This window comes from Leptodactylus fuscus, chromosome 2 (genome assembly GCF_031893055.1).
Source record: "Leptodactylus fuscus isolate aLepFus1 chromosome 2, aLepFus1.hap2, whole genome shotgun sequence".
NCBI classification, from domain to species: Eukaryota; Metazoa; Chordata; class Amphibia; order Anura; family Leptodactylidae; genus Leptodactylus; species Leptodactylus fuscus.
The window spans coordinates 8,946,246-8,973,586 of NC_134266.1; the positions used below are offsets into that span (position 1 = coordinate 8,946,246).

Below are 27,341 nucleotides of genomic sequence, written 5' to 3' on the forward strand. Positions count from 1 at the left end.
TTATACTCGAGTATATACGGTATTCCCTTATTAAATAAAAATGTTCATATTCCCGCATGTAGTGATAGCCAGTGCGCAGTCTCACTACTTCGCGCATGCGCGGTATCTACTCTTTCACATCCCCATTTCTTTTATGCAATGCGTTCTGCGCGTGCGTGAGTTACTTTTCTTTCTACATTTCTCACACATACCCAGTAGTATACTCTTATTTACATCAGGAAACAATGTTTTATCCCATGGTTTTTTTTTAACATTGACATGCACAGTCTGGCATCCAAGCCGCTAAGTGGATGCCATGGCGGTATTTTAACAAAACCTCCAAAAACGAGTAGGACAAAATATACCGTATTTTTCGGACTATAAGACGCACCGGACCATAAGACGCACTAAGGTTTTAGAGGAGGAAAATAGGGAAAAAAAAAATTAAGGAAAAAAAATTGGTGAAATATTTAATAACCTAATAATATAATATTTCACCAATGTAAATAGAACCGGGGGCTTTCGGACACAGGGATACTAAATGTGTATGTGTTTCACAGTAATGTTTTTGTTTTATATGTATTGTAGGGCTATGGGGGTGATTTGAACATATCTATCTATCTAATCTATCCTATCTATCTAATCTATCCTATCTATCTATCTCCTGTCTGTCTGTCTGTCTGTCTATCTATCTATTCTATCTAATCTCATCCATGGATGGAAAGAGACACCCTGCAGTGAAGCTATGTAAGAAGAGAAAAAGGGGCGGGCCAGACGGGTGAAGGAGGTGTGGTTTTCTAAGCAAACTTGAAAACACACCTCTTTCACCTGTCTGGCTCGTCCCTCCTTCACTGCCTCTCACATCTTGCTCCGGCAAGGAAGCCACACAGGCAGGGAAATAGGGGCGGGCCAGACGGGTGAAGGAGGCGTGGTTTCAAGCTTGCCGAGAAAACCACGCCTCCTCCTCCCGTTTGGCCCGCCCCTCCTTCCCTGTCTGTGTGGTTTCATTGCCGGAGCCAGATCTGAGAGGCAGTGAAGGAGGGACGAGCCAGACGGGAGAAGGAGGCGTGGTTTTCTCTGCAAGCTTGAAACCACGCTTCCTTCACCTGTCTGGCCCGCCCCTACTTCCCTGCCTCTCAGATCTCGCTCCTGCAAACACGCGACACAGACAGGGAAGGAGGGGCAGAGCAGGCAGGCACCGTGCTGCTCTTCTTTTCATTCGCACAGACGGGACACAGACGCTGCGCACGCTGCATTCGGACTATAAGACGCACACACATTTTCCTCCCATATTGGGAGGAAAAAAAGTGCGTCTTATAGTCCGAAAAATACGGTATATAATACCGCACCAGTATAAGCATAGGGTGCTCACCAATGGGAAAAGGATTTGTCCCGTTCAAAAATCAGGCGTCACATCAAAGAGTACGTGGTGAAAAAAAAGTGAAGGAGCGACTTTTCGGCTCCAAGAGCCTGTTTCAAGCATGTGAATTCCTCAGATGACTTCGGTGAGCCTTTCCAATCAATGATTAAATCATCTATGTAACCGTTATAGTAAACAATATTGCTGGACCAGTAAGTTGTAGGACTCTTCAAAGTTGCCTGTTTGTGAGTTACTATATCATTTATCGACTATACATGTATATATGTATTTTATTTTAGAATATTTATTGCCCAATTTGTTATATTTGCATTTTGGCCTAACCATGCCCCTTTGGGTGTATCCATATGTTACTTTGGACCATTTAATGCTGCCTGGCATGTTAGGTAACCTACAGTAAATTTTCATGAACTTGAGGAAGGAGTTGCATCGTGCATCTGCATCGTGTATATTGGTTTTATCTTCAATAAAAGCTATCCTGATATGAATTCTGGTTTGATCAGTGATGATCCATCTTTCCATATTGAATTCAACTACAGTATTTGGTTCACTATCTACAATATGAAGACTGAGAACCTTCAGCCCTTGTTAGGGGTCCTGGAAGACATCACAGCCCACCGTATCTCTTTAGTCAGTCTTGATCAGTAGATGGTGTTTGTAGTTTACCCGTCTTTAAGAGGAAGGTCCTAAGATCTTGGGGGTCTGAGGAAGAAACAACTGTAATGGTGTGGTGAGAGCATGGGTCCAAGGTCAAGCATAAGATCAGACTGTGGGGCTCTCTTCGTATGTAATGAGGTCCATTCTGTGGGTCTGTGCACCCCCTCCCCACCATACACAGACTTAATTGGATCACCTGGAGCTCAAATAGATGGTCCTGTACAAGGAGCCTGTGAAGGATGGAAATGGAATCCCCGACAACCCAGCCACAGCACTCTGACAAAGTTGAATGTGGCTTGGTGGTCGCTCTATATTCTGCTTCTATGGAGGAGATCGGGATGGAGTATGTAGGACAACTAGGACATCTTCTGGTAGTGCCAGAACCTTCTCCGGCTTGTGTGGGATCTCCAGCTGGTGAAAACCAATGACTGTCCACAAGTAAGTCTGAGTCTATTCCAGGACCCGCTGCTGCCACCACGTACAGACCAAGTTATTCCAAACAGCCTATCAGGTAATCTAATGTGCCCAAGGACTTGGTGTGGATAGTGATTGATGGGGCCTATGCTGAGAACATTCATGTATGCCTGTGAATATTGCCATACCAGGTACTGGCTAAGGTGCCATGTGCTTGCTGAAACATCCTCGTATTCCTTTGGAAGTCCTCGGTTGCGCAGACCCTGTTGGAGTAGCATAAAGTATACCCTGTGGACATCTATGGACCTTTTTTGGGACTCCCAATGTTAGAGCTATCCTAGAAACAGGGCACCTTGTAAAATAAGGAAATAAATACTTGTAGTGATTTCTAGTGCTGACTGTATAATCTGTATGTAGTGAGCTCCTCCTAGTGGTGACTGTATAATCTGTATGTAGTGAGCTCCCTCTAGTGGTGACTGTATAATCTGTATGTAGTGAGCTCCTCCTAGTGGTGACTGTATAATCTGTATGTAGTGAGCTCCCCCTAGTGCTGACTGTATAATCTGTATGTAGTGAGCTCCCCCTAGTGGTGACTGTATAATCTGTATGTAGTGAGCTCCTCCTAGTGGTGACTGTATAATCTGTATGTAGTGAGCTCCACCTAGTGGTGACTGTATAATCTGTATGTAGTGAGCTCCTCCTAGTGGTGACTGTATAATCTGTATGTAGTGAGCTCCTCCTAGTGGTGACTGTATAATCTGTATGTAGTGAGCTCCCTCTAGTGGTGACTGTATAATCTGTATGTAGTGAGCTCCTCCTAGTGGTGACTGTATAATCTGTATGTAGTGAGCTCCCCCTAGTGCTGACTGTATAATCTGTATGTAGTGAGCTCCTCCTAGTGGTGACTGTATAATCTGTATGTAGTGAGCTCCTCCTAGTGGTGACTGTATAATCTGTATGTAGTGAGCTCCTCCTAGTGGTGACTGTATAATCTGTATGTAGTGAGCTCCCCCTAGTGGTGACTGTATAATCTGTATGTAGTGAGGTCCCCCTAGTGGTGACTGTATAATCTGTATGTAGTGAGCTCCTCCTAGTGGTGACTGTATAATCTGTATGTAGTGAGCTCCCCCTAGTGCTGACTGTATAATCTGCATGTAGTGAGCTCCCTCTGGTGCTGACTGTATAATCTGTATGTAGTGAGCTCCCCCTAGTGGTGACTGTATAATCTGTAGGAATGAGCTCCCCCTAGTGGTGACTGTATAATCTGGATGTAGTGAGCTCCCCCTAGTGGTGACTGTATAATCTGTATGTAGTGAGCTCCTCCTAGTGGTGACTGTATAATCTGTATGTAGTGAGCTCCCCCTAGTGCTGACTGTATAATCTGCATGTAGTGAGCTCCCTCTGGTGCTGACTGTATAATCTGTATGTAGTGAGCTCCCCCTAGTGGTGACTGTATAATCTGTATGTAGTGAGCTCCCCCTAGTGGTGACTGTATAATCTGTATGTAGTGAGCTCCTCCTAGTGGTGACTGTATAATCTGTATGTAGTGAGCTCCCCCTAGTGGTGACTGTATAATCTGTATGTAGTGAGCTCCCCCTAGTGATGACTGTATAATCTGTATGTAGTGAGCTCCCCCTAGTGGTGACTGCATAATCTGTATGTAGTGAGCTCCCCCTAGTGGTGACTGTATAATCTGTATGTAGTGAGCTCCCCCTAGTGGTGACTGTATAATCTGTATGTAGTGAGCTCCCCCTAGTGGTGACTGTATAATCTGTATGTAGTGAGCTCCCCCTAGTGGTGACTGTATAATCTGTATGTAGTGAGCTCCTCCTAGTGGTGACTGTATAATCTGTATGTAGTGAGCTCCTCCTAGTGGTGACTGTATAATCTGTATGTAGTGAGCTCCCCCTAGTGGTGACTGTATAATCTGTATGTAGTGAGCTCCCCCTAGTGGTGACTGTATAATCTGTATGTAGTGAGCTCCCCCTAGTGGTGACTGCATAATCTGTATGTAGTGAGCTCCCCCTAGTGGTGACTGTATAATCTGTATGTAGTGAGCTCCTCCTGCTGGTGACTGTATAATCTGTATGTAGTGAGCTCCCCCTAGTGGTGACTGTATAATCTGTATGTAGTGCGCTCCCCCTAGTGGTGACTGTATAATCTGTATGTAGTGAGCTCCCCCTAGTGGTGACTGTATAATCTGTATGTAGTGAGCTCCCCCTAGTGGTGACTGTATAATCTGTATGTAGTGAGCTCCCCCTAGTGGTGACTGTATAATCTGTATGTAGTGAGCTGCGCCGTTCCTTAGAAATACCGTTTTTTCTCTCGCAGCGATGGGACTGCCCCAATCGCTGCGAGAGAACTAATTTGCAGACCAGTAAAAACCGGTATTTCTAAGGAACGGCGCAGCGGAGATCCGGTCTACATGTAAGAGACGAATAGCCTTTCTAAAATGGTAGAATCCCTTTAAACTCCTTAGCACCTGTAACCATCACGATCAAGAATTCTCTGTAGGGATGAGGTAGGGGGTCCCGGACAAAATATTGCACCCGGGCCCACAAGATTTTAGATACGCCACTGATGATAAGGCAGAGATACAGGATTTCAGAGCTCCTCAGTGTTATATGGAGATGATGCTCGTCTTTGGAGATGTCGGTGCAATGTAGCAGGAGACACCTTTTCCCCCATGTGCGGTGTCACTGACCCGTGCACACACATATTTACACACTCACATTTGCACTCACTCCCCCCAGTCACTCAGTAGAATTGTGTAACCAGTCTGTGTTTAATCAGATCCACATTGAGTGACTGCTTAAATCCAGGCAGAGCAGAGAGCAGCAGCACAGAGCGGTGGAGCAGCCGGGACCCTGACATGGCGGAGCTCAAGGTAAGTCCGGGACTGGCTGCAGGTGGCTCTGGGGATATGGTGATGGTGGGGGTGTAATAAACAGCGACCATTAATATGGTGGTCCCACCAAACATGATGTCATCTGTGATGTATTTCTAGGAATGTTCAGAATTTTGCTGTCATTTGAGCAGATACCGCAAACTCATCACAAGTGTGCTGATACGTCTATATATATATATATGTGTGTGTGCCGATACATGTGTATGTATGGGCGCTGACGTATTTATTGATATTTTTGCTGATACACAAGCTTTCTGGGAATATTCTCCTTTTTCCCTGACTGCTCCTGCTGGGATTAGTAGTTCGCCACTATCCCACCACAGTGTGCCATGGTTTAGCTCTATATGTGATTGAAGTCCAGAATTAAAGGGCCGGTGTCCGGTCTTCTGTAAATAAAGGTCCCTCATTGGATGATGAAACCTTCTACAACCTTCTTTGTGCTTCTGTTTCTCACCACTTTCAGATCTTCGCTGCGGTCTAGTTCACATGATGCGGTATAACCCTGGCCAGAGCTCGCCCTGCTCTTTCCTAAGGCTGTATTCACACAAGATATGAGTGTACATGAGTCTATCATGGGATCCAGGGAATCGGGCAGAGAAATGGCAGGTTCTGTTCTCAGACCGTTACAACGTCATGTGAATGAGCACTTACAGTTTGTTACAATTGGGCCCAGTCTAGACAATGCTTTGTGAACTCCAGACTGACACATTGGGGCAAACTAACAGAGAAAGCTGTGCAGCTGCATACAATTGTACCAAACCCTCAGCTGAGAGCACAAATAGCTATGACAGATCGCAGCACTTGTATAAGACAGCGCTATGGAGGTTCTGGAGTTGTAGCTTCACCATAGCCTGTAAGGCTGTAGAGCAGGCAGCTGAGAGTTGTAGTCCTGCAGGGCCTCTCACTATCTGTGACCTTTGATGCCTCCTGATGTGCGGTGTCTTTGGCCGGAGCAGTAGTGGAGGGCGGTTGGGTAGGAGTGTTCCAGGCTCAGCCAATCGCAGCCGGCGCTCCAACATCTGCCCAGATGTGCAACCACATGGAAGTGCTCAGCCCTTCAAACATCAAAGTCACATTCCTGCCACTGTCACAAATTAACCCCTCAGAGACTCCTCAACAACACGTGGGCGACCTCGCGAGCAAGTGCTAGTGTATATGTGTATATACAGTATATGTAGTACTACATGATTTTATAGCATCTGATATATCCTGATAAACTATAAAATATCTGATAGAGTATCTACTGTACAATATAGCATAGGCCCGTCGGCTACAGTGAAGTAATGGATGTATGAGCTTGACGGCAGTGGTAAGGGTGATTTCACGCCAGCGTTGCAGTCTCTGCTGCAGAATCTGCAATGATAAGTTTTCTCTATGACGATTTTGGTATAAAACTGGAAGAAACGGGGTAGAATATTACAGTCTATGGGGTCTGCAGGTTCCCTTGTGTAAACGCTTCATAAATGGATAGCCTCTCTCTCTCTCTCATTCAGGTCCCCATGCTGACCTGAACGTCGGAAACCCAAAAGTTAGCGTAATACAGATAGACAAATGTCAGTTAACCCTTTCACTGCCAATAATACAGTATAACTTTGTCTAACTGTTGTGCAACGGAGCAGTTTCATCTGCCTACATAGTTTTTACTGGTAGTTCAGTTAGTGAATAATCTTTTGCGAGGGTTCCTGATTCTACCTGTGCTAATCTGAAAAAAAATCTCTATTTCATAAGAGGGGTTGTCCAGGCAAAAAAGGGACAACTCGTCTAAGTATTACATAAGCTGGGGGCTGTGAAAAAAATAAAATAAACACTTATCCTCACCTTTTCATGGTGCTCCATTACCTTCCTGCACAGTCCAGTCTTCTGGGCAGAAGAGATCCAGGACGTCATAGCCATTGAACTGTTTCACTTTGAGAAGATGCCGTAGCAGAAGGACTGGAACATGCCGGGAGGACATCGGAGCACCGAGGACAGGTGAGCATGACTTTTGGGTTTTTTAACCTGCCCCAGTTGTCCAGGCATTCAAAAGAAATACGTGGACAACCACTGTAGGCATTTTTTGGTGCTCACTCAATGGTCTCACAATCTGTGCTAATATTCATTAATATACTCGGTTACCCCCCCTCAGACATCCTGCAGCCTGGTCCACCATCACATTCCACTATACCGCAGTGATTCCACATCTGCTACCACTAAGGGGATCCTTTTTTTTTTTTTTTTTTGGAAAATCCAGTTCTTCTTCACTTTTCAGCCAGGCTCATAGCCACAAATGTGTCTCTCAAATAACAACAACCCTGTAGCACTTACAAGTCATCAAAATGGGCTAATCAGCATGTGTGTCTAAAAACCACAGACAAGCAGCTTTTCACCTTGACAGAATCAAATATTATGTTTTATAGGTATACTAGCCTCTGCCCGTGACTTCGTCTGCATGTTGTTGACGTCGATGGTCCGCCTATATTCGGCAAATTGCTGCCGTCGATGATCTGCCTGCTCCATAATAGCCACTTGATGCCTAGCTTGCTCAATCCTCCTCAGCTCCGCTTGAGGAGAACTCTGTGACTTCTGGCTACCTTCATAGCTCTCGTTGTTTTAGAATTTTGCAACAAACTAGATTTTCTTTTCCCAGGAATATTTAAAATTGTCAAACTGGCAATGGATTAGAGGAGTTTTCCCATGTCAGTGTGTCAGCAGTGGAGCAGATCAGATAATATGCAAATGCTTTAGCTGAGATAATGCTGCTGGCAAGAGCAGTGTAATATAGTATATGAACATAAATTCATAACAGTGGCGAAGCCATGTCATTTACTGGGATATAAAGTAGCCTATGTGTTAATCAAGGTTACAAACTATCTATGTGCCAAATTTCATTCAAATCCGTTCATATAGTTTATTATTATAATATTAGTAGGATTGTCCTAGGAGCCCTGACAGTGTCATACACTATGTATTATAGATATATAGTCCTAGGAGTCCTGACAGTGTCATACACTATGTATTATAGATATATAGTCCTAGGAGTCCTGACAGTGTCATACACTATGTATTATAGACATATAGTCCTAGGAGTCCTGACAGTGTCATACACTATGTATTATAGATATATAGTCCTAGGAGTCCTGACAGTGTCATACACTATGTATTATAGATATATAGTCCTAGGAGCCCTGACAGTGTCATACACTATGTATTATAGATATATAGTCCTAGGAGCCCTGACAGTGTCATACACTATGTATTATAGATATATAGTCCTAGGAGTCCTGACAGTGTCATACACTATGTATTATAGATATATAGTCCTAGGAGTCCTGACAGTGTCATACACTATGTATTATAGATATATAGTCCTAGGAGCCCTGACAGTGTCATACACTATGTATTATAGATATATATAGTCCTAGGAGCCCTGACAGTGTCATACACTATGTATTATAGATATATAGTCCTAGGAGCCCTAACAGTGTCATACACTATGTATTGTAGATATATATATATATATATATATAGTCCTAGGAGCCCTGACAGTGTCATATACTATTTATTATAGATATATATAGTCCTAGGAGCCCTGACAGTGTCATACACTATGTATTATAGATATATACAGTATAGCCCTAGGAGCCCTGACAGTGTCATATACTATTTATTATAGATATATATAGTCCTAGGAGCCTTGACAGTGTAAAACACTATGTATTATAGATATATAGTCCTAGGAGCTCTGACAGTGTCATACACTATGTATTATAGATATATAGTCCTAGGAGTCCTGACAGTGTCATACAATCAAATCAAATAGGCTTTATTGGCATGTCCGAATGGATATTTGGCATTGCCAAAGCTAGTAAAGTGTGTGTGGGGGGGGAGTTGGAGTCGTGGGGGAGAGTATGGGGTAAGGGAGGGGGGTGGCTGATTTGGGGTATAACAGTCCATGGAGTCTCAACTTCCTCTTAGTTGGTGACCGCGATATGGGGAGGTGGGGTGGGGTAGGGCAGGTATTATAGATATATAGTCCTAGGAGCCCTGACGCTGTCATACACTATGTATTATAGATATATATTGTCCTAGGAGCCCTGACAGTGTCATACACTATGTATTATATATAGTCCTAGGAGTCCTGACAGTGTCATACACTATGTATTATAGATATAGTCCTAGGAGTCCTGACAGTGTCATACACTATGTATTATATATAGTCCTAGGAGCCCTGACAGTGTCATACACTATGTATTATAGATATAGTCCTAGGAGTCCTGACAGTGTCATACACTATGTATTATAGATATACAGTATATAGTCCTAGGAGCCCTGACAGTGTCACACACTATGTATTATAGATATATAGTCCTAGGAGCCCTGACAGTGTCATACACTATGTATTATAGACATATATAGTCCTAGGAGTCCTGACAGTGTCATACACTATGTATTATAGCTATATATAGTCCTAGGAGCCCTGACAGTGTCAAATACTATTTATTATAGATATATATAGTCCTAGGAGCCCTGACAGTGTAATACACTATGTATTATAGATATATATAGTCCTAGGAGCCCTGACAGTGTCATACACTATGTATTATAGATATATATATAGTCATAGAAGCCCTGACAGTGTCATACACTATGTATTATAGATATATATAGTCCTAGGAGCCCTGACAGTGTAATACACTATGTATTATAGATATATAGTCCTAGGAGCTCTGACAGTGTCATACACTATGTATTATAGATATATATATAGTCCTAGGAGCCCTGACAGTGTCATACACTATGTATTATAGATATATATAGTCCTAGGAGCCCTGACAGTGTAATACACTATGTATTATAGATATATAGTCCTAGGAGCTCTGACAGTGTCATACACTATGTATTATAGATATATAGTCCTAGGAGTCCTGACAGTGTCATACACTCAAATCAAATCAAACACAAAACTGGAACAGGCCAGATGGTTATCGACACTCAACATATCCAACTACAAGTTCAAGTATAAAAAATATATACCTTTATTAACAAAATGTTAAAAATTATATACATCAATATAGAGAAATACACATATACTGGACAGATGCAAAACATGTGAAATAGTATTGCACATATATATATAGTAAGATGAACTACACCTGATGCAACCTCCACAAACAATTTATTAAATAATCACACTACCCGAATGCAGCTAAACTACTCTCCTAGTATTGACTAAGCATGTATATAGTCATAATGTCCTGATTGCAGAAAGAACACTCTCCTTAATTCCACATAAAGTCAGAAAATGACCAATAATATGTATTTCCGAAGCAGGAACAGGGATAAACCCATGTTTACAACATATTGTCATCAGGGAGGCATAGCCGCAGGTATAATGCACACATAATGTAAAATACAATAAGGATAGGTCTACATCAAGAAGAAATATGCCATCTTACCCATATAGAATCACTGTGATGTGATGTGGGGTCCCGGAAGAAGGCTTAGCGTGCCGAAACGTGCGTCGGGCTGACAAACAGACACTAGGTGTTCTTGCTTTACATCACAGTGATTCTATATGGGTAAGATGGCATATTTCTTCTTGATGTAGACCTATCCTTATTGTATTTTACATTATCTGTGCATTATACCTGCGGCTATGCCTCCCTGATGACAATATGTTGTAAACATGGGTTTATCCCTGTTCCTGCTTCGGAAATACATATTATTGGTCATTTTCTGACTTTATGTGGAATTAAGGAGAGTGTTCTTTCTGCAATCAGGACATTATGACTATATACATGCTTAGTCAATACTAGGAGAGTAGTTTAGCTGCATTCGGGTAGTGTGATTATTTAATAAATTGTTTGTGGAGGTTGCATCAGGTGTAGTTCATCTTACTATATATATATGTGCAATACTATTTCACTAAGATCCATCTATGTGTACTGTTTTATACGGTGTTTTGCATCTGTCCAGTATATGTGTATTTCTCTATATTGATGTATACAATTTTTAACATTTTGTTAATAAAGGTATATATTTTTTATACTTGAACTTGTAGTTGGATATGTTGAGTGTCGATAACCATCTGGCCTGTTCCAGTTTTGTGTTTGTATATCTATGTTTGTGGTTTAAGACATGCTAGGTTTGAAGGGCTTAATTAGGGAGGGAGGTAGGATTGAATTATGATGGGTTATACCTATTCCTCCAATAGACGTGCTATACTTTTGGTATATTTATTCAAATCAAATCAAATAGACTTTATTGGCACGTCCGAATGGATAATTGGCATTGCCAAAGCTAGTAAAGTGGGGGGGCGGGGGGAGTTGGAGTCGTGGGGGAGAGTATGGGGTAAGGGGGGGGGGTGGCTGATTTGGGGTATAACAGTCCATGGAGTCTCAACTTCCTCTTGGTTGGTGACCGCTATATGGGGAGGTGGGGTGGGGCAGGTATTATAGATATATAGTCCTAGGAGCCCTGACGGTGTCATACACTATGTATTATAGATATATAGTCCTAGGAGCCCTGACGGTGTCATACAATATGTATTATAGATATATAGTCCTAGGAGCCCTGACACTGTCATACACTATGTATTATAGATATATAGTCCTAGGAGCCCTGACAGTGTCACACACTATGTATTATATAGTCCTAGGAGCCCTGACAGTGTCACACACTATGTATTATATAGTCCTAGGAGCCCTGACAGTGTCATACACTATGTTTTAAGTCAATTTAAGCTGTGGTTCAAAACAAACTTTTTCAACCTGAACCCAAAATGGAACAAATCTTCATTTCTCCCTGTATGTGACATGTGTTGAGTGGGAAAAGGTGTGAGCTGTGATCATCACCTGTTGACTTCTATGGAAATGTACTGGGCATGCATGCTCTGTGATCTGGGCAGAGCTCACTGAGCAGGGAAGGATGGTGAACTGTAATTCTTCTCTTCTTAACTATGGCAGTGTATTGGGCATGTTCTTGTACTGTGTAGGGAGGAGTAGAGCTGGCAATTTGTTTTGTGGGCATGCTGTTTGATTTTTTTTTTATTATTAATTATTTTATTATTATTATTATTATTATTAATAAACTAAAACATAATTTTCTTTTTCCAATGCTCTACACACAAAGAGTTTGCAAACCCTCTCACCCAGCTAATATAATACAGTAAATGTTAGGTGTGGAGGAGGGGGCTGCAGCTGCACCATCTCTCAGTGGTTCTCTGAGACTGCATGCTGTGATAGGGGAGGAGGAGAAGCAACTGGTAGGTGACCTCTGATTTATTAAAATCACACATAGCAGTGCTCTGACATCATATTAGAAATGGAGAGCGAAATGTAGAGCAGAGAGAAGGAGAAATATTCATAGTCCTGATCTATTCACAACCCTGTACATCTACCTCAGCAGGAGGAGGGGATCGATCTCTCTGTATCCCTGCAGCAGTAACTCATCATTCTGGAGGGTTTGCTGTGGCTTGCTGCCATCTACTGGTCACTGGTCATGGTCTTGCTGTTGGGGTTAATATTTCTGGTTTCTACAAACATAAACAGGATTAATGAGCAGATTAATTACTGAATCGTCAGCAAACAGCAGGGGCATGACCACCGCCAGCAGGAGCACGACCACCGCCAGCACCCTGCCCTTTATAAATAAATCATGGATCCGCACAGATCCCAGATAACCAGAGTCGGCTCCAGCACCTTCAGTGACGCAGGGTGTGGAAAGGTCACCGGTGGCGGGCACTGGTGTCACCGAGGGAGGGGGAGGAGGTGAGCTTAACCTGTGGGGGGGTCAGGACACTGCTAAATATTTCACAACTCCTAGTGAGAAGGAAGAAAATGTCACAAACGACGGCAGTTAATGAGAGATGTCTGGTGGGGGGGCAATGAAGAGCAGAAAATGAGGGGGAATCAAAAGTAGGTCCCGAAAAATAACAATAAACCAATGATGGGTGCAGAGGGCCCGACCCTAGGAACCATAAGGACTCTATTCTGTGCAACTAACCACGATCTACTGCTCTCCCCAGCCCTGTCCCCTCCTATGTGCCGCCCCCTCAGTCTGCACAGGGTCCTCCTCCTGCTACATGGATACTGTTCCCCCATAATACACTTATCCTCCCAATAAACCCTGTACTGGGGCCACAAAGAGGGCAGGAGACAGTCATCTATTACTATCTGTTATCAGCCATGTCAGGAGAGGAGAGGCTGCCTGTAGGACAGGGGAATACAATCTATTACTATCTGTTATCAGCCATGTCAGGAGAGGAGAGGCCGACTGTAGGACAGGGGAATACAATCTATTACTATCTGTTATCAGCCATGTCAGGAGAGGCCGACTGTAGGACAGGAGAATACAATCTATTACTATCTGTTATCAGCCATGTCAGGAGAGGAGAGGCCGACTGTAGGACAGGGGAATACAATCTATTACTATCTGTTATCAGCCATGTCAGGAGAGGAGAGGCCGACTGTAGGACAGGGGAATACAATCTATTACTATCTGTTATCAGCCATGTCAGGAGAGGAGAGGCTGACTGTAGGACAGGGGAATACAATCTATTACTATCTGTTATCAACCATGTCAGGAGAGGAGAGGCCGACTGTAGGACAGGGGAATACAATCTATTACTATCTGTTATCAGCCATGTCAGGAGAGGAGAGGCCGACTGTAGGAGAGGGGAATACAATCTATTACTATCTGTTACCAGCCATGTCAGGAGGGGAGAGGCCGACTGTAGGACAGGAGAATACAATCTATTACTATCTGTTATCAGCCATGTCAGGAGAGGAGAGGCCGACTGTAGGACAGGAGAATACAATCTATTACTATCTGTTATCAGCCATGTCAGGAGAGGAGAGGCCGACTGTAGGACAGGAGAATACAATCTATTACTATCTGTTATCAGCCATGTCAGGAGAGGAGAGGCCAACTGTAGGACAGGGGAATACAATCTATTACTATCTGTTACCAGCCATGTCAGGAGAGGAGAGGACGACTGTAGGACAGGAGAATACAATCTATTACTATCTGTTATCAGCCATGTCAGGAGAGGAGAGGACGACTGTAGGACAGGAGAATACAATCTATTACTATCTGTTATCAGCCATGTCAGGAGAGGAGAGGCCGACTGTAGGACAGGAGAATACAATCTATTACTATCTGTTATCAGCCATGTCAGGAGAGGAGAGGCCGACTGTAGGACAGGGGAATACAATCTATTACTATCTGTTACCAGCCATGTCAGGAGAGGAGAGGCCGACTGTAGGACAGGGGAATACAATCTATTACTATCTGTTACCATCCATGTCAGGAGAGGAGAGGCCGACTGTAGGACAGGGGAATACAATCTATTACTATCTGTTACCATCCATGTCAGGAGAGGAGAGGCCGACTGTAGGACAGGGGAATACAATCTATTACTATCTGTTATCAGCCATGTCAGGAGAGGCCGACTGTAGGACAGGGAATACAATCTATTACTATCTGTTATCAGCCATGTCAGGAGAGGAGAGGCCGACTGTAGGACAGGGGAATACAATCTATTACTATCTGTTATTAGCCATGTCAGGAGAGGAGAGGCCAACTGTAGGACAGGTAAATACAATCTATTACTATCTGTTATCAGCCATGTCAGGAGACGAGAGGCCGACTGTAGGACAGGTAAATACAATCTATTACTATTTGTTATTAGCCATGTCAGGAGAGGAGAGGCCGACTGTAGGACAGGTAAATACAATCTATTACTATCTGTTATCAGCCATGTCAGGAGGGGAGAGGCCGACTGTAGGACAGGGGAATACAATCTATTACTATCTGTTATCAGCCATGTCAGGAGAGGAGAGGCAGACTGTAGGACAGGAGAATACAATCTATTACGATCTGTTATCAGCCATGTCAGGAGAGGAGAGGCCGACTGTAGGACAGGGGAATACAATCTATTAGTATCTGTTATGAGCCATGTCAGGAGAGGCCGACTGTAGGACAGGGGTATACAATCTATTACTATGTGTTATCAGCCATGTCTGGAGAGGAGAGGTCGACTGTAGGACAGGAGAATACAATCTATTACTATCTGTTATCAGCCATGTCAGGAGAGGCCGACTGTAGGACAGGAGAATACAATCTATTACTATCTGTTATCAGCCATGTCAGGAGAGGCCGACTGTAGGACAGGGGAATACAATCTATTACTATCTGTTATCAGCCATGTCAGGAGAGGAGAGGCCGACTGTAGGACAGGGGAATACAATCTATTACTATCTGTTATCAGCCATGTCAGGAGAGGAGAGGCCGACTGTAGGACAGGGGAATACAATCTATTACTATCTGTTATCAGCCATGTCAGGAGAGGAGAGGCCGACTGTAGGACATGGGAATACAATCTATTACTATCTGTTATCAGCCATGTCAGGAGAGGAGAGGCCGACTGTAGGACATGGGAATACAATCTATTACTATCTGTTATCAGCCATGTCAGGAGAGGAGAGGCCGACTGTAGGACAGGGGAATACAATCTATTACTATCTGTTATCAGCCATGTCAGGAGAGGAGAGGCTGACTGTAGGACAGGGGAATACAATCTATTACTATCTGTTATCAGCCATGTCAGGAGAGGCCGACTGTAGGACAGGTGAATACAATCTTTTACTATCTGTTATCAGCCATGTCAGGAGAGGAGAGGCCGACTGTAGGACAGGTAAATACAATCTTTTACTATCTGTTACCAGCCATGTCAGGATAGGTGAGGCCGACTGTAGGACAGGTGAATACAATCTATTGCTATCTGTTATCAGCCATGTCAGGAGAGGAGAGGCCGACTGTAGGACAGGTGAATACAATCTATTGCTATCTGTTATCAGCCATGTCAGGAGAGGAGAGGCCGACCTCTGTTCTGCAGGTTTCCGTTTCCTGCCCAAAACTGGGCAGGAGACGGAAACCTGCAGGCATTTTTCAAACCCTTTCATTTGAATGGGTCTGAAAAGTGTGCTGCCCTGAGCGCCGGTGAGCGTCTTATGCTTTCTGCGGCAAAACCTTTTTTTTTAACTGGACACAGAGTCGGACATGCAGGACTTTGTATCCGGTCTAAAAAACTGGTTTCACCGCGGAGCGCACAAAACACTCACCGGCGCTCTGACCGGACTCAGTCTGACAGGTTTCTGTCTTCTGCATGCAGAAGACGGAAACCTCATAACGGAGTATATAATATTTCCCTATCATATAATATCGTATATAATATTTCCCTATCAGGTCCTTTCCTTCCCCCCCTTCCCCATGGTTTATTATAATTTCCCTCCCCAGATGCTGCAGTTTCAGTAACATCTCCCAGATGTGGAGCTTCCTTACACATTGTGACTCAGCAGCTTTATTTGGCAGACATCACTGATAGCAATAATTGTGTCCTAGTGCCAAGATAAAGGAGACAATAAACAGAGAGAGCAAGAAAACCTGCTCTGTCAGCCTGGTCTTGGGGTAGTCATGTCCAGCAGCCATAATGGCACCCATAGGAGCCGACCAAGACACCACTTAAAAATCCCCTAGAAACAACCAAAAATTATACTACATATTACACATCTTGTTTGGTTGTGTATTTTGTATGTAGCAAGCTCCCTCTAGTGGTGACTGTATAATCTGTATGTAGTGAGCTCCCCCTAGTGGTGACTGTATAATCTGTATGTAGTGAGTTCCCTCTAGTAGTGACTGTATAATCTGTATGTAGTGAGCTCCCCCTAGTGGTGACTGTATAATCTGTATGTAGATAGCTCCTCCTAGTGGTGACTGTATAATCTGTATGTAGTGAGCTCCTCCTAGTGGTGACTGCATAATATGTATGTAGTGAACTCCCTCTAGTGGTGACTGTATAATCTGTATGTAGTGAGCTCCCCCTAGTGGTGACTGTATAATCTATATGTACTGAGTTCCCCCTAGTGCTGACTGTATAATCTGTATGTAGTGAGCTCCTCCTAGTGGTGACTGTATAATCTGTATGTAGTTAGCTCCCTCTAGTGCTGACTGTATAATCTGTATGTAGTGAGTTCCCCCTAGTAGTGACTGTATAATCTGTATGTAGTGAGCTCTCTCTAGTGGTAACTGTATAATCTGTATGTAGTCAGCTCCCCCTAGTGGTGACTGTATAATCTGTATGTAGTGAGCTCCTCCTAGTGGTGACTGTATAATCTGTATGTATTGAGCTCCTAGTGGTGACTGTATAATCTGTATGTAGGGAGCTTCCCCTAGTGGTGACTGTATAATCTGTATGTAGTGAGCTCCCCCTAGTGGTGACTGTATAATCTGTATGTAGTGAGCTCCTCCTAGTGGTGACTGTATAATCTGTATGTAGTGAGCTCCCCCTAGTGGTGACTGTATAATCTGTATGTAGTGAGCTCCCCCTAAGTGGTGACTGTATAATCTGTATGTAGTGAGCTCCCCCTAAGTGGTGACTGTATAATCTGTATGTAGTGCGCTCCCCCTAGTGGTGACTGTATAATCTGTATGTAGTGAGCTCCCCCTAGTGGTGACTGTATAATCTGTATGTAGTGAGCTCCCCCTAGTGGTGACTGTATAATCTGTATGTAGTGAGCTCCCCCTAGTGATGACTGTATAATCTGTATGTAGTGAGCTCCCCCTAGTGGTGACTGTATAATCTGTATGAAATGAGCTCCCCCTAGTGGTGGTCACAGGTATGAATATTGTTACATTGTATCTCTATGGCTGTGACTGGATACAGGATATTTACAGCTTTTCTTCTTCCACTTCTGACGTCTTTTGTCTCGTATTTTTAGTACCAGTCTGGATTTGGTAATGAATTTTCCTCTGAGGATCCTCGGTGTCTGGGTGCCTTACCTGAGGGACAGGTTGGTATCATGACTGTGTAATAGTTTTTAGGGTTCTGCCATAAGTATCCCATAGATTTGGGTCCCTCCATCTTGTGGCTGCAGTTATTAGAGCCATGTTCACATGTGTCAGTAAATGTGCTCTGCTCAGAGCATTCCCTCCATGTCCTGGTACCAGCCCCGGGGTGTCCCCACATCTGTAAGATATTTATGGCACCCTCTGTGAATTCTGATAGACTGATCAGTCTCCATGTTCAGGTTCTGTGCTGCTGTCAGTGTGTGGAGCATATAACCCGCACAACACAGACAGCGAGCAGAGATCTGGAATATGGCAGAGACTGCCGCACAATCTGACCATGTCCTCCTCTCCAGAATAGTCCACAGGTCTGTCCGTACGGTCTGTACGCCGAGCAGCTCTCCGGATCTGCCTTCACCTGTCCCCGGAGCTCCAATCAGAGAAGGTGAGTGCAAGGACCCCAGAGCTGCCCCACTTACCCCAGTCCTGGCGCCTCCTGACAACCAGTATGGCTGCTGTTACAGAGAGTGATAGCCACCCATCTTGCCTATGGTCCTGAATGGTTAACCTTCCCTGTTTCATGTAATGCCCCGAGTGATGGAGTCCGAGATGATAGGAGTTATCTCTTGTATGTCTCGTCCTCAGTTGGCTCTACCGTATTCTTCCCTCTGTCCGCCATAAACCCTTTGAGGCCTATGAGCAAAAACACCTGTCACATAACTGGGATGAAGTGGAGCCGGATCCCAACCAGGTGAGTCGCCGCCCTGGGGTCTGATAAGTGTAATACAAGTATTTTCTGATACAAAGATCCAAATCCCCAGCACAGACCTTGAGTACAATTACATCCTTCTCCCTACCTGCAGCCTCCACTAGGGGGAGTCCTATGATTACCATAATAAGCCACTATGCTGTGAGCTCCCTCTAGTGCTGGTGCCAGGTAGTGACTAATCATTTATCTCCTGGTCTATGCACTGCTGGGGATTTGGAGCTTTGCAGCAGCTCGGACTGCTATGTAGATATAAAATGTGAGCTGACGCCATATTTATCATCATAATGTTCACCAGGCTAACTCTTACCACTGGGGGCGCTAGTAACCTGCTTGTGCTCTGTTTGCAGCTGAGATGGAAGCCGTTTGTAGTCGGAGAGAAGAAGCAGGACTTTGTGGATGTGAGTCATATACAGATGGGGCCAATAATTGGGGTTGGGTGACCTCGCAAGCTGTCCTAGAATCCGCAGGATTTCCTGGAAGGTCTCCCTGTGCTGGCAAATGCTGCAGGGCCTGGGGTCAAGGGCGGCCGATCCTCTTTCAGGGTTCCCTGTTACTACTCGGGCCCTTTATCAGCCTCTGGGGCCCCTCTATGCTTCCACATCCAGGGAAGTGCAGAAAACACATGGGCCCCTACGGAGTCACCCCAGCACTAAGCCCCTCACACCTAGAACATATCCTGTGCATTGGGGCCATTGCCACTAGGGGGAGCTCAACACCAAATGTAGCTATAAAGAGCGGGGCCCTTGCTAAGTATGGGCCCCATAACAGTGGGTGCTCTGCCTCTATGGTGAGGGTCTTCTCTGCCACAACCCTGTCTAGTTTAGGGGTCCTTGTCCCCCCTCCATACCTTAATATATATTCCTCTTATATGGTCTCTATAGGGTCTGTACACGCTCTGTGGAGCCGGAGACCCTAAATCACGCAATGGGATCGCCATCCATATCTACACCTGCAGTTTGTCTATGACGGACAGGTACGTGGGCGCCTCCACCTTATCTAGAAATCCAGGTTCACACTTTCGGTATTATTAGCTCGGTTGTCAGGCGGTGGGTGGGGGAGGGGCTTTTTACTATCTACATGACACCTCCTGTTATTTTGCCCCCCCTTTCCAGGTGCTTGTACAACTCTGATGGGGATTTCCTAATCGGTGAGTTCACCTTTATTGCCTGCTGCCACCTGGTGTTTGCTGGTAGTAACTGCAGTAATCTGAGTTTTTAGTGTTTTCTTCCCACAGTCCCGCAGCAAGGAAAACTCCTGATTGTGACCGAGTTTGGGAAGATATTGGTGGAGCCGAATGAGATCTGTGTTATCCAGGTGATTATACTTATATCCAGGTGATAGGAGGTCATACATGTATACAACAGTGTATCATACGTGGCATCTATGTGATATGAGAACATGTATACAGCAGTGTATCATACGTGTCGTCTATGTGATAGGAGGTCATACGTGTATACTGGTGTGTTATATCTAACCAATGTACAATTGACTCTGGATCTTTTTGCAGCAAGGGATGAGGTTCAGTGTCGAGGTCTTCGGAGACTCCAGGGGTTACATCCTAGAAGTATTTGGGGTTCACTTTGAGCTCCCTGACCTGGGGCCAATAGGTAAGAGCCTTGGTGTTACTGTCAGATATAAGCAGGTTGGACCCTCCATAACTACAGGACTTTATTACAGGAGCCAATGGCCTGGCTAATCCCCGGGATTTCCTGACCCCTGTGGCCTGGTATGAGGACAGGACGGTGGCCGGTGGCTACTCTGTGATCAGCAAGTACCAGGGCAGGCTCTTCTGTGCCAAACAGGTCAGGCCGGTCTAAAAGCTTCATATTGTACAAAGTTATATCATGTATTGTACTGAAACTTCATTATGGATTGTATGTTATTCATCATTTTCATTTAACTCATTACTCATATTATATAATACATTATACTGCTATATATCCCACTATAGTACATTATACTGCTATATATCCCACTATAGTACATTATACTGCTATATATCCCACTATAGTACATTATACTGCTATATATCCCACTATAGTACATTATACTGCTATATATCCCACTATAGTACATTATACTGCTATATATCCCACTATAGTACATTATACTGCTATATATCCCACTATAGTACATTATACTGCTATATATCCCACTATAGTACATTATACTCCTATATATCCCACTATAGTACATTATACTGCTATATATCCCACTATAGTATTGTATATACTCCTATATATCCCACTATACTACATTATACTGCTATATATCCCACTATAGTACATTATACTGCTATATATCACACTATAGTACATTATACTGCTATATATCCCACTATACTACATTATACTGCTATATATCCCACTATAGTACATTATACTGCTATATATCCCACTATAGTATTGTATATACTCCTATATATCCCACTATAGTACATTATACTGCTATATATCCCATTATAGTATTGTATATACTCCTATATATCCCACTATACTACATTATACTGCTATATCTCCCATTATAGTATTGTATATACTCCTATATATCCCACTATACTACATTATACTGCTATATATCCCACTATAGTACATTATACTGCTATATATCCCATTATAGTATTGTATATACTCCTATATATCCCACTATAGTACATTATACTGCTATATCTCCCATTATAGTATTGTATATACTCCTATATATCCCACTATAGTACATTATACTGCTATATATCCCACTATAGTACATTATACTGCTATATATCCCACTATAGTACATTATACTCCTATATATCCCACTATACTACATTATACTGCTATATATCCCACTATACTACATTATACTGCTATATATCCCACTATAGTACATTATACTGCTATATATCACACTATAGTACATTATACTGCTATATATCCCACTATACTACATTATACTCCTATATATCCCACTATAGTACATTATACTGCTATATATCCCACTATAGTATTGTATATACTCCTATATATCCCACTATACTACATTATACTGCTATATATCCCACTATAGTACATTATACTGCTATATATCACACTATAGTACATTATACTGCTATATATCCCACTATACTACATTATACTGCTATATATCCCACTATAGTACATTATACTGCTATATATCCCACTATAGTATTGTATATACTCCTATATATCCCACTATAGTACATTATACTGCTATATATCCCATTATAGTATTGTATATACTCCTATATATCCCACTATACTACATTATACTGCTATATCTCCCATTATAGTATTGTATATACTCCTATATATCCCACTATACTACATTATACTGCTATATATCCCACTATAGTACATTATACTGCTATATATCCCATTATAGTATTGTATATACTCCTATATATCCCACTATAGTACATTATACTGCTATATCTCCCATTATAGTATTGTATATACTCCTATATATCCCACTATAGTACATTATACTGCTATATATCCCACTATAGTACATTATACTGCTATATATCCCACTATAGTACATTATACTCCTATATATCCCACTATACTACATTATACTGCTATATATCCCACTATACTACATTATACTGCTATATATCCCACTATAGTACATTATACTGCTATATATCCCACTATAGTACATTATACTGCTATATATCCCACTATAGTACATTATACTGCTATATATCCCACTATAGTACATTATACTGCTATATATCCCACTATAGTACATTATACTCCTATATATCCCACTATAGTACATTATACTGCTATATATCCCACTATAGTACATTATACTGCTATATATCCCACTATAGTACATTATACTCCTATATATCCCACTATAGTACATTATACTGCTATATATCCCACTATAGTACATTATACTGCTATATATCCCACTATAGTACATTATACTGCTATATATCCCACTATAGTACATTATACTCCTATATATCCCACTATACTACATTATACTGCTATATATCCCACTATAGTATTGTATATACTCCTATATATCCCACTATAGTACATTATACTGCTATATATCCCATTATAGTATTGTATATACTCCTATATATCCCACTATACTACATTATACTGCTATATATCCCACTATAGTATTGTATATACTCCTATATATCCCACTATAGTACATTATACTGCTATATATCCCATTATAGTATTGTATATACTCCTATATATCCCACTATACTACATTATACTGCTATATCTCCCATTATAGTATTGTATATACTCCTATATATCCCACTATACTACATTATACTGCTATATATCCCACTATAGTACATTATACTGCTATATATCCCATTATAGTATTGTATATACTCCTATATATCCCACTATAGTACATTATACTGCTATATATCCCACTATAGTATTGTATATACTCCTATATATCCCACTATACTACATTATACTCCTATATATCCCACTATAGTACATTATACTGCTATATATCCCATTATAGTATTGTATATACTCCTATATATCCCACTATACTACATTATACTGCTATATATCCCACTATAGTACATTATACTCCTATATATCCCACTATAGTACATTATACTGCTATATCTCCCATTATAGTATTGTATATACTCCTATATATCCCACTATACTACATTATACTGCTATATATCCCACTATAGTACATTATACTGCTATATATCACACTATAGTACATTATACTGCTATATCTCCCATTATAGTATTGTATATACTCCTATATATCCCACTATACTACATTATACTGCTATATATCCCACTATAGTACATTATACTGCTATATATCCCATTATAGTATTGTATATACTCCTATATATCCCACTATACTACATTATACTGCTATATATCCCACTATAGTACATTATACTCCTATATATCCCACTATAGTACATTATACTGCTATATATCCCATTATAGTATTGTATATACTCCTATATATCCCACTATAGTACATTATACTGCTATATCTCCCATTATAGTATTGTATATACTCCTATATATCCCACTATAGTACATTATACTCCTATATATCCCACTATAGTACATTATACTGCTATATATCCCATTATAGTATTGTATATACTCCTATATATTCCACTATAGTACATTATACTGCTATATCTCCCATTATAGTATTGTATATACTCCTATATATCCCACTATAGTACATTATACTGCTATATATCCCACTATAGTACATTATACTGCTATATATCCCACTATAGTACATTATACTCCTATATATCCCACTATAGTACATTATACTGCTATATCTCCCATTATAGTATTGTATATACTCCTATATATCCCACTATAGTACATTATACTGCTATATATCCCACTATAGTACATTATACTCCTATATATCCCACTATAGTACATTATACTGCTATATATCCCACTATAGTACATTATACTGCTATATATCCCATTATAGTATTGTATATACTCCTATATATCCCACTATACTACATTATACTGCTATATATCCCACTATAGTACATTATACTCCTATATATCCCACTATAGTACATTATACTGCTATATCTCCCATTATAGTATTGTATATACTCCTATATATCCCACTATAGTACATTATACTGCTATATATCCCACTATAGTACATTATACTGCTATATATCCCACTATACTACATTATACTGCTATATATCCCACTATAGTACATTATACTGCTATATATCCCATTATAGTATTGTATATACTCCTATATATCCCACTATACTACATTATACTGCTATATATCCCACTATAGTACATTATACTCCTATATATCCCACTATAGTACATTATACTGCTATATATCCCATTATAGTATTGTATATACTCCTATATATCCCACTATAGTACATTATACTGCTATATATCCCACTATAGTACATTATACTCCTATATATCCCACTATAGTACATTATACTGCTATATATCCCACTATACTACATTATACTGCTATATATCCCACTATAGTATTGTATATACTCCTATATATCCCACTATAGTACATTATACTGCTATATATCCCATTATAGTATTGTATATACTCCTATATATTCCACTATAGTACATTATACTGCTATATCTCCCATTATAGTATTGTATATACTCCTATATATCCCACTATACTACATTATACTGCTATATATCCCACTATAGTACATTATACTCCTATATATCCCACTATAGTACATTATACTGCTATATCTCCCATTATAGTATTGTATATACTCCTATATATCCCACTATAGTACATTATACTCCTATATATCCCACTATAGTACATTATACTCCTATATATCCCACTATAGTACATTATACTGCTATATATCCCATTATAGTATTGTATATACTCCTATATATTCCACTATAGTACATTATACTGCTATATCTCCCATTATAGTATTGTATATACTCCTATATATCCCACTATAGTACATTATACTCCTATATATCCCACTATAGTACATTATACTCCTATATATCCCACTATAGTACATTATACTCCTATATACCTCACTATTGTACTTTTATCATTTATGACGACCCAGGTACCACCATGGGCACTCGCACAACCCCTGAAATCCTCCCTGGATCCCTGTATTATATCTGCTGTGATTTTCTTCCTATGTTCATTGTATTCTGTGACTTATTACATTGTTTGCTTTGTAACACTGTCAGTATATACTGACATTCGCTGTTTCCTTCCTGCAGGACTTTTCACCCTTCAATGTAGTTGCCTGGCACGGTAATTACGCCCCTTACAAGTACAACCTGGAAAACTTCATGGTCATTAACTGTGTGGCGTTTGACCACGCGGTGAGTTTTGCCGTTACGTTACCTTTATGGGGTCTCGGTCTCTTATATTTTACCAATCGCCCTTTGTCTCCAGGACCCGTCCATCTTCACGGTGCTGACCGCTAAGTCCCTCAGACCTGGGGTCGCCATTGCAGATTTTGTCATTTTCCCGCCGCGCTGGGGTGTGGCCGACCGCACCTTCCGCCCTCCGTATTACCACAGTAAGTGACCCGGGGCTTGGTTGTGTGGCCGGGTATCTGCTAAGTGTCTGACCTAACATCACGTCTCTGCTGTCAGGGAACTGCATGAGCGAGTTCATGGGGCTGATCAAGGGTCACTATGAAGCCAAAGAAGAAGGATTCCAGCCCGGGGGAGGAAGTCTGCACAGCGTCATGACCCCTCATGGGCCCGACGGCGACTGCTTCGAGAAGGCGAGCAATGCCAAACTGGTGCCCGAGCGAGTGGCCGAAGGAACAATGGTATATAGGCAGCAGATCTAGTTATAGTCACTGACTACAGAACACTACATCAGCCACAATGCAGCGCAGCACACACAAGCACATCATTATACCAGTCCTGATGTGGCTACTTATACATGAACCGGGTGTTATCACAGGCCCCACATCCCTTTTAGACATGTATTATACCTAAATACTGCTAACAGCTGAGGTTTTGTTACAGTGTATCAGTCTAGAGGTAAACACAGCAGCAGAAATCCTCTCCTGGCCTGCTAATACGTTACTATGTATCATAAAGGATTGTCTAGCCTGGATACAACTGTAACAACCCTACAGCTGTGTGAGCAGGACCAGGTCTGTATTGGTTTCATAGCTTGGAGTAAGTGACATAACGGTGAGAGATTTGCAGTCAGCCTCAATGACATCACAGCTGTGTGACATCATCATCGCTCTCCAGGAGATTATACATGTACCTGTCTTTCCAGGCTTTCATGTTCGAGTCTTCGCTCAGTATGGCGGTGACCCGCTGGGGGTTGGAGACTTGTAATCGCTTGGACAAAGAATATTACCGATGCTGGGAGTCGCTGCGCAGTCACTTCACCCCCACACAGCGGAGCAAGAAGTGAGTCCTGCAGAGCGTTCCTCCAGTCTGCAGAGCATTATTACACAGGAGCGGCGCCATCTACAGCAATCATAATAAACTTGTTGCAAAATATCACTGGTCATCAATTCATCTCCATAAAGCTGCAGAGACAGCTCTGCAATAACATACTCCAGTCACATCCAGAGCGGCAATGACTTATGTAGTTTAAGGCTGGAAATCCATTAGCAAAATATATAAGACAGAAAGAGAACAAAGCGAAAGGTGGATGTAGTGGAAGCAGAAAAAGGGGCAAGCGGAAGGATCAGAGCAACGGGCCTATGAAAGATAGGAGTCAGTACACAGGACATCACAGCTTGTGTATATGGAGTAGTCACTGACCGGTCACAGCGCCATGCTGACCCCTGACTATGACATAAGGGTCAGTATATACAGGACAGCACAGCTTGTGTACAGTCATGGCCAAAAGTTTTGAGAATGACACAAATCTTC

At 41.9% G+C, this 27,341-nt stretch overlaps 1 protein-coding gene across 1 annotated transcript; it reads left to right on the forward strand.

The window, feature by feature from the left end:
* Positions 1-5,292: 5,292 nt before the first annotated feature.
* Positions 5,293-26,950, forward strand: HGD (homogentisate 1,2-dioxygenase). The gene is made up of 14 exons (XM_075262532.1): positions 5,293-5,315; positions 18,095-18,166; positions 18,518-18,606; positions 18,807-18,912; positions 19,278-19,328; positions 19,812-19,903; positions 20,043-20,077; positions 20,165-20,244; positions 20,438-20,537; positions 20,608-20,732; positions 25,707-25,811; positions 25,885-26,011; positions 26,088-26,269; positions 26,734-26,950. Exons 1-14 carry the CDS (start codon positions 5,301-5,303, stop codon positions 26,872-26,874), a joined length of 1,320 nt encoding a protein of 439 aa, XP_075118633.1. The 5' UTR covers positions 5,293-5,300; the 3' UTR covers positions 26,875-26,950.
* The last annotated feature ends 391 nt before the right edge of the window (positions 26,951-27,341 follow it).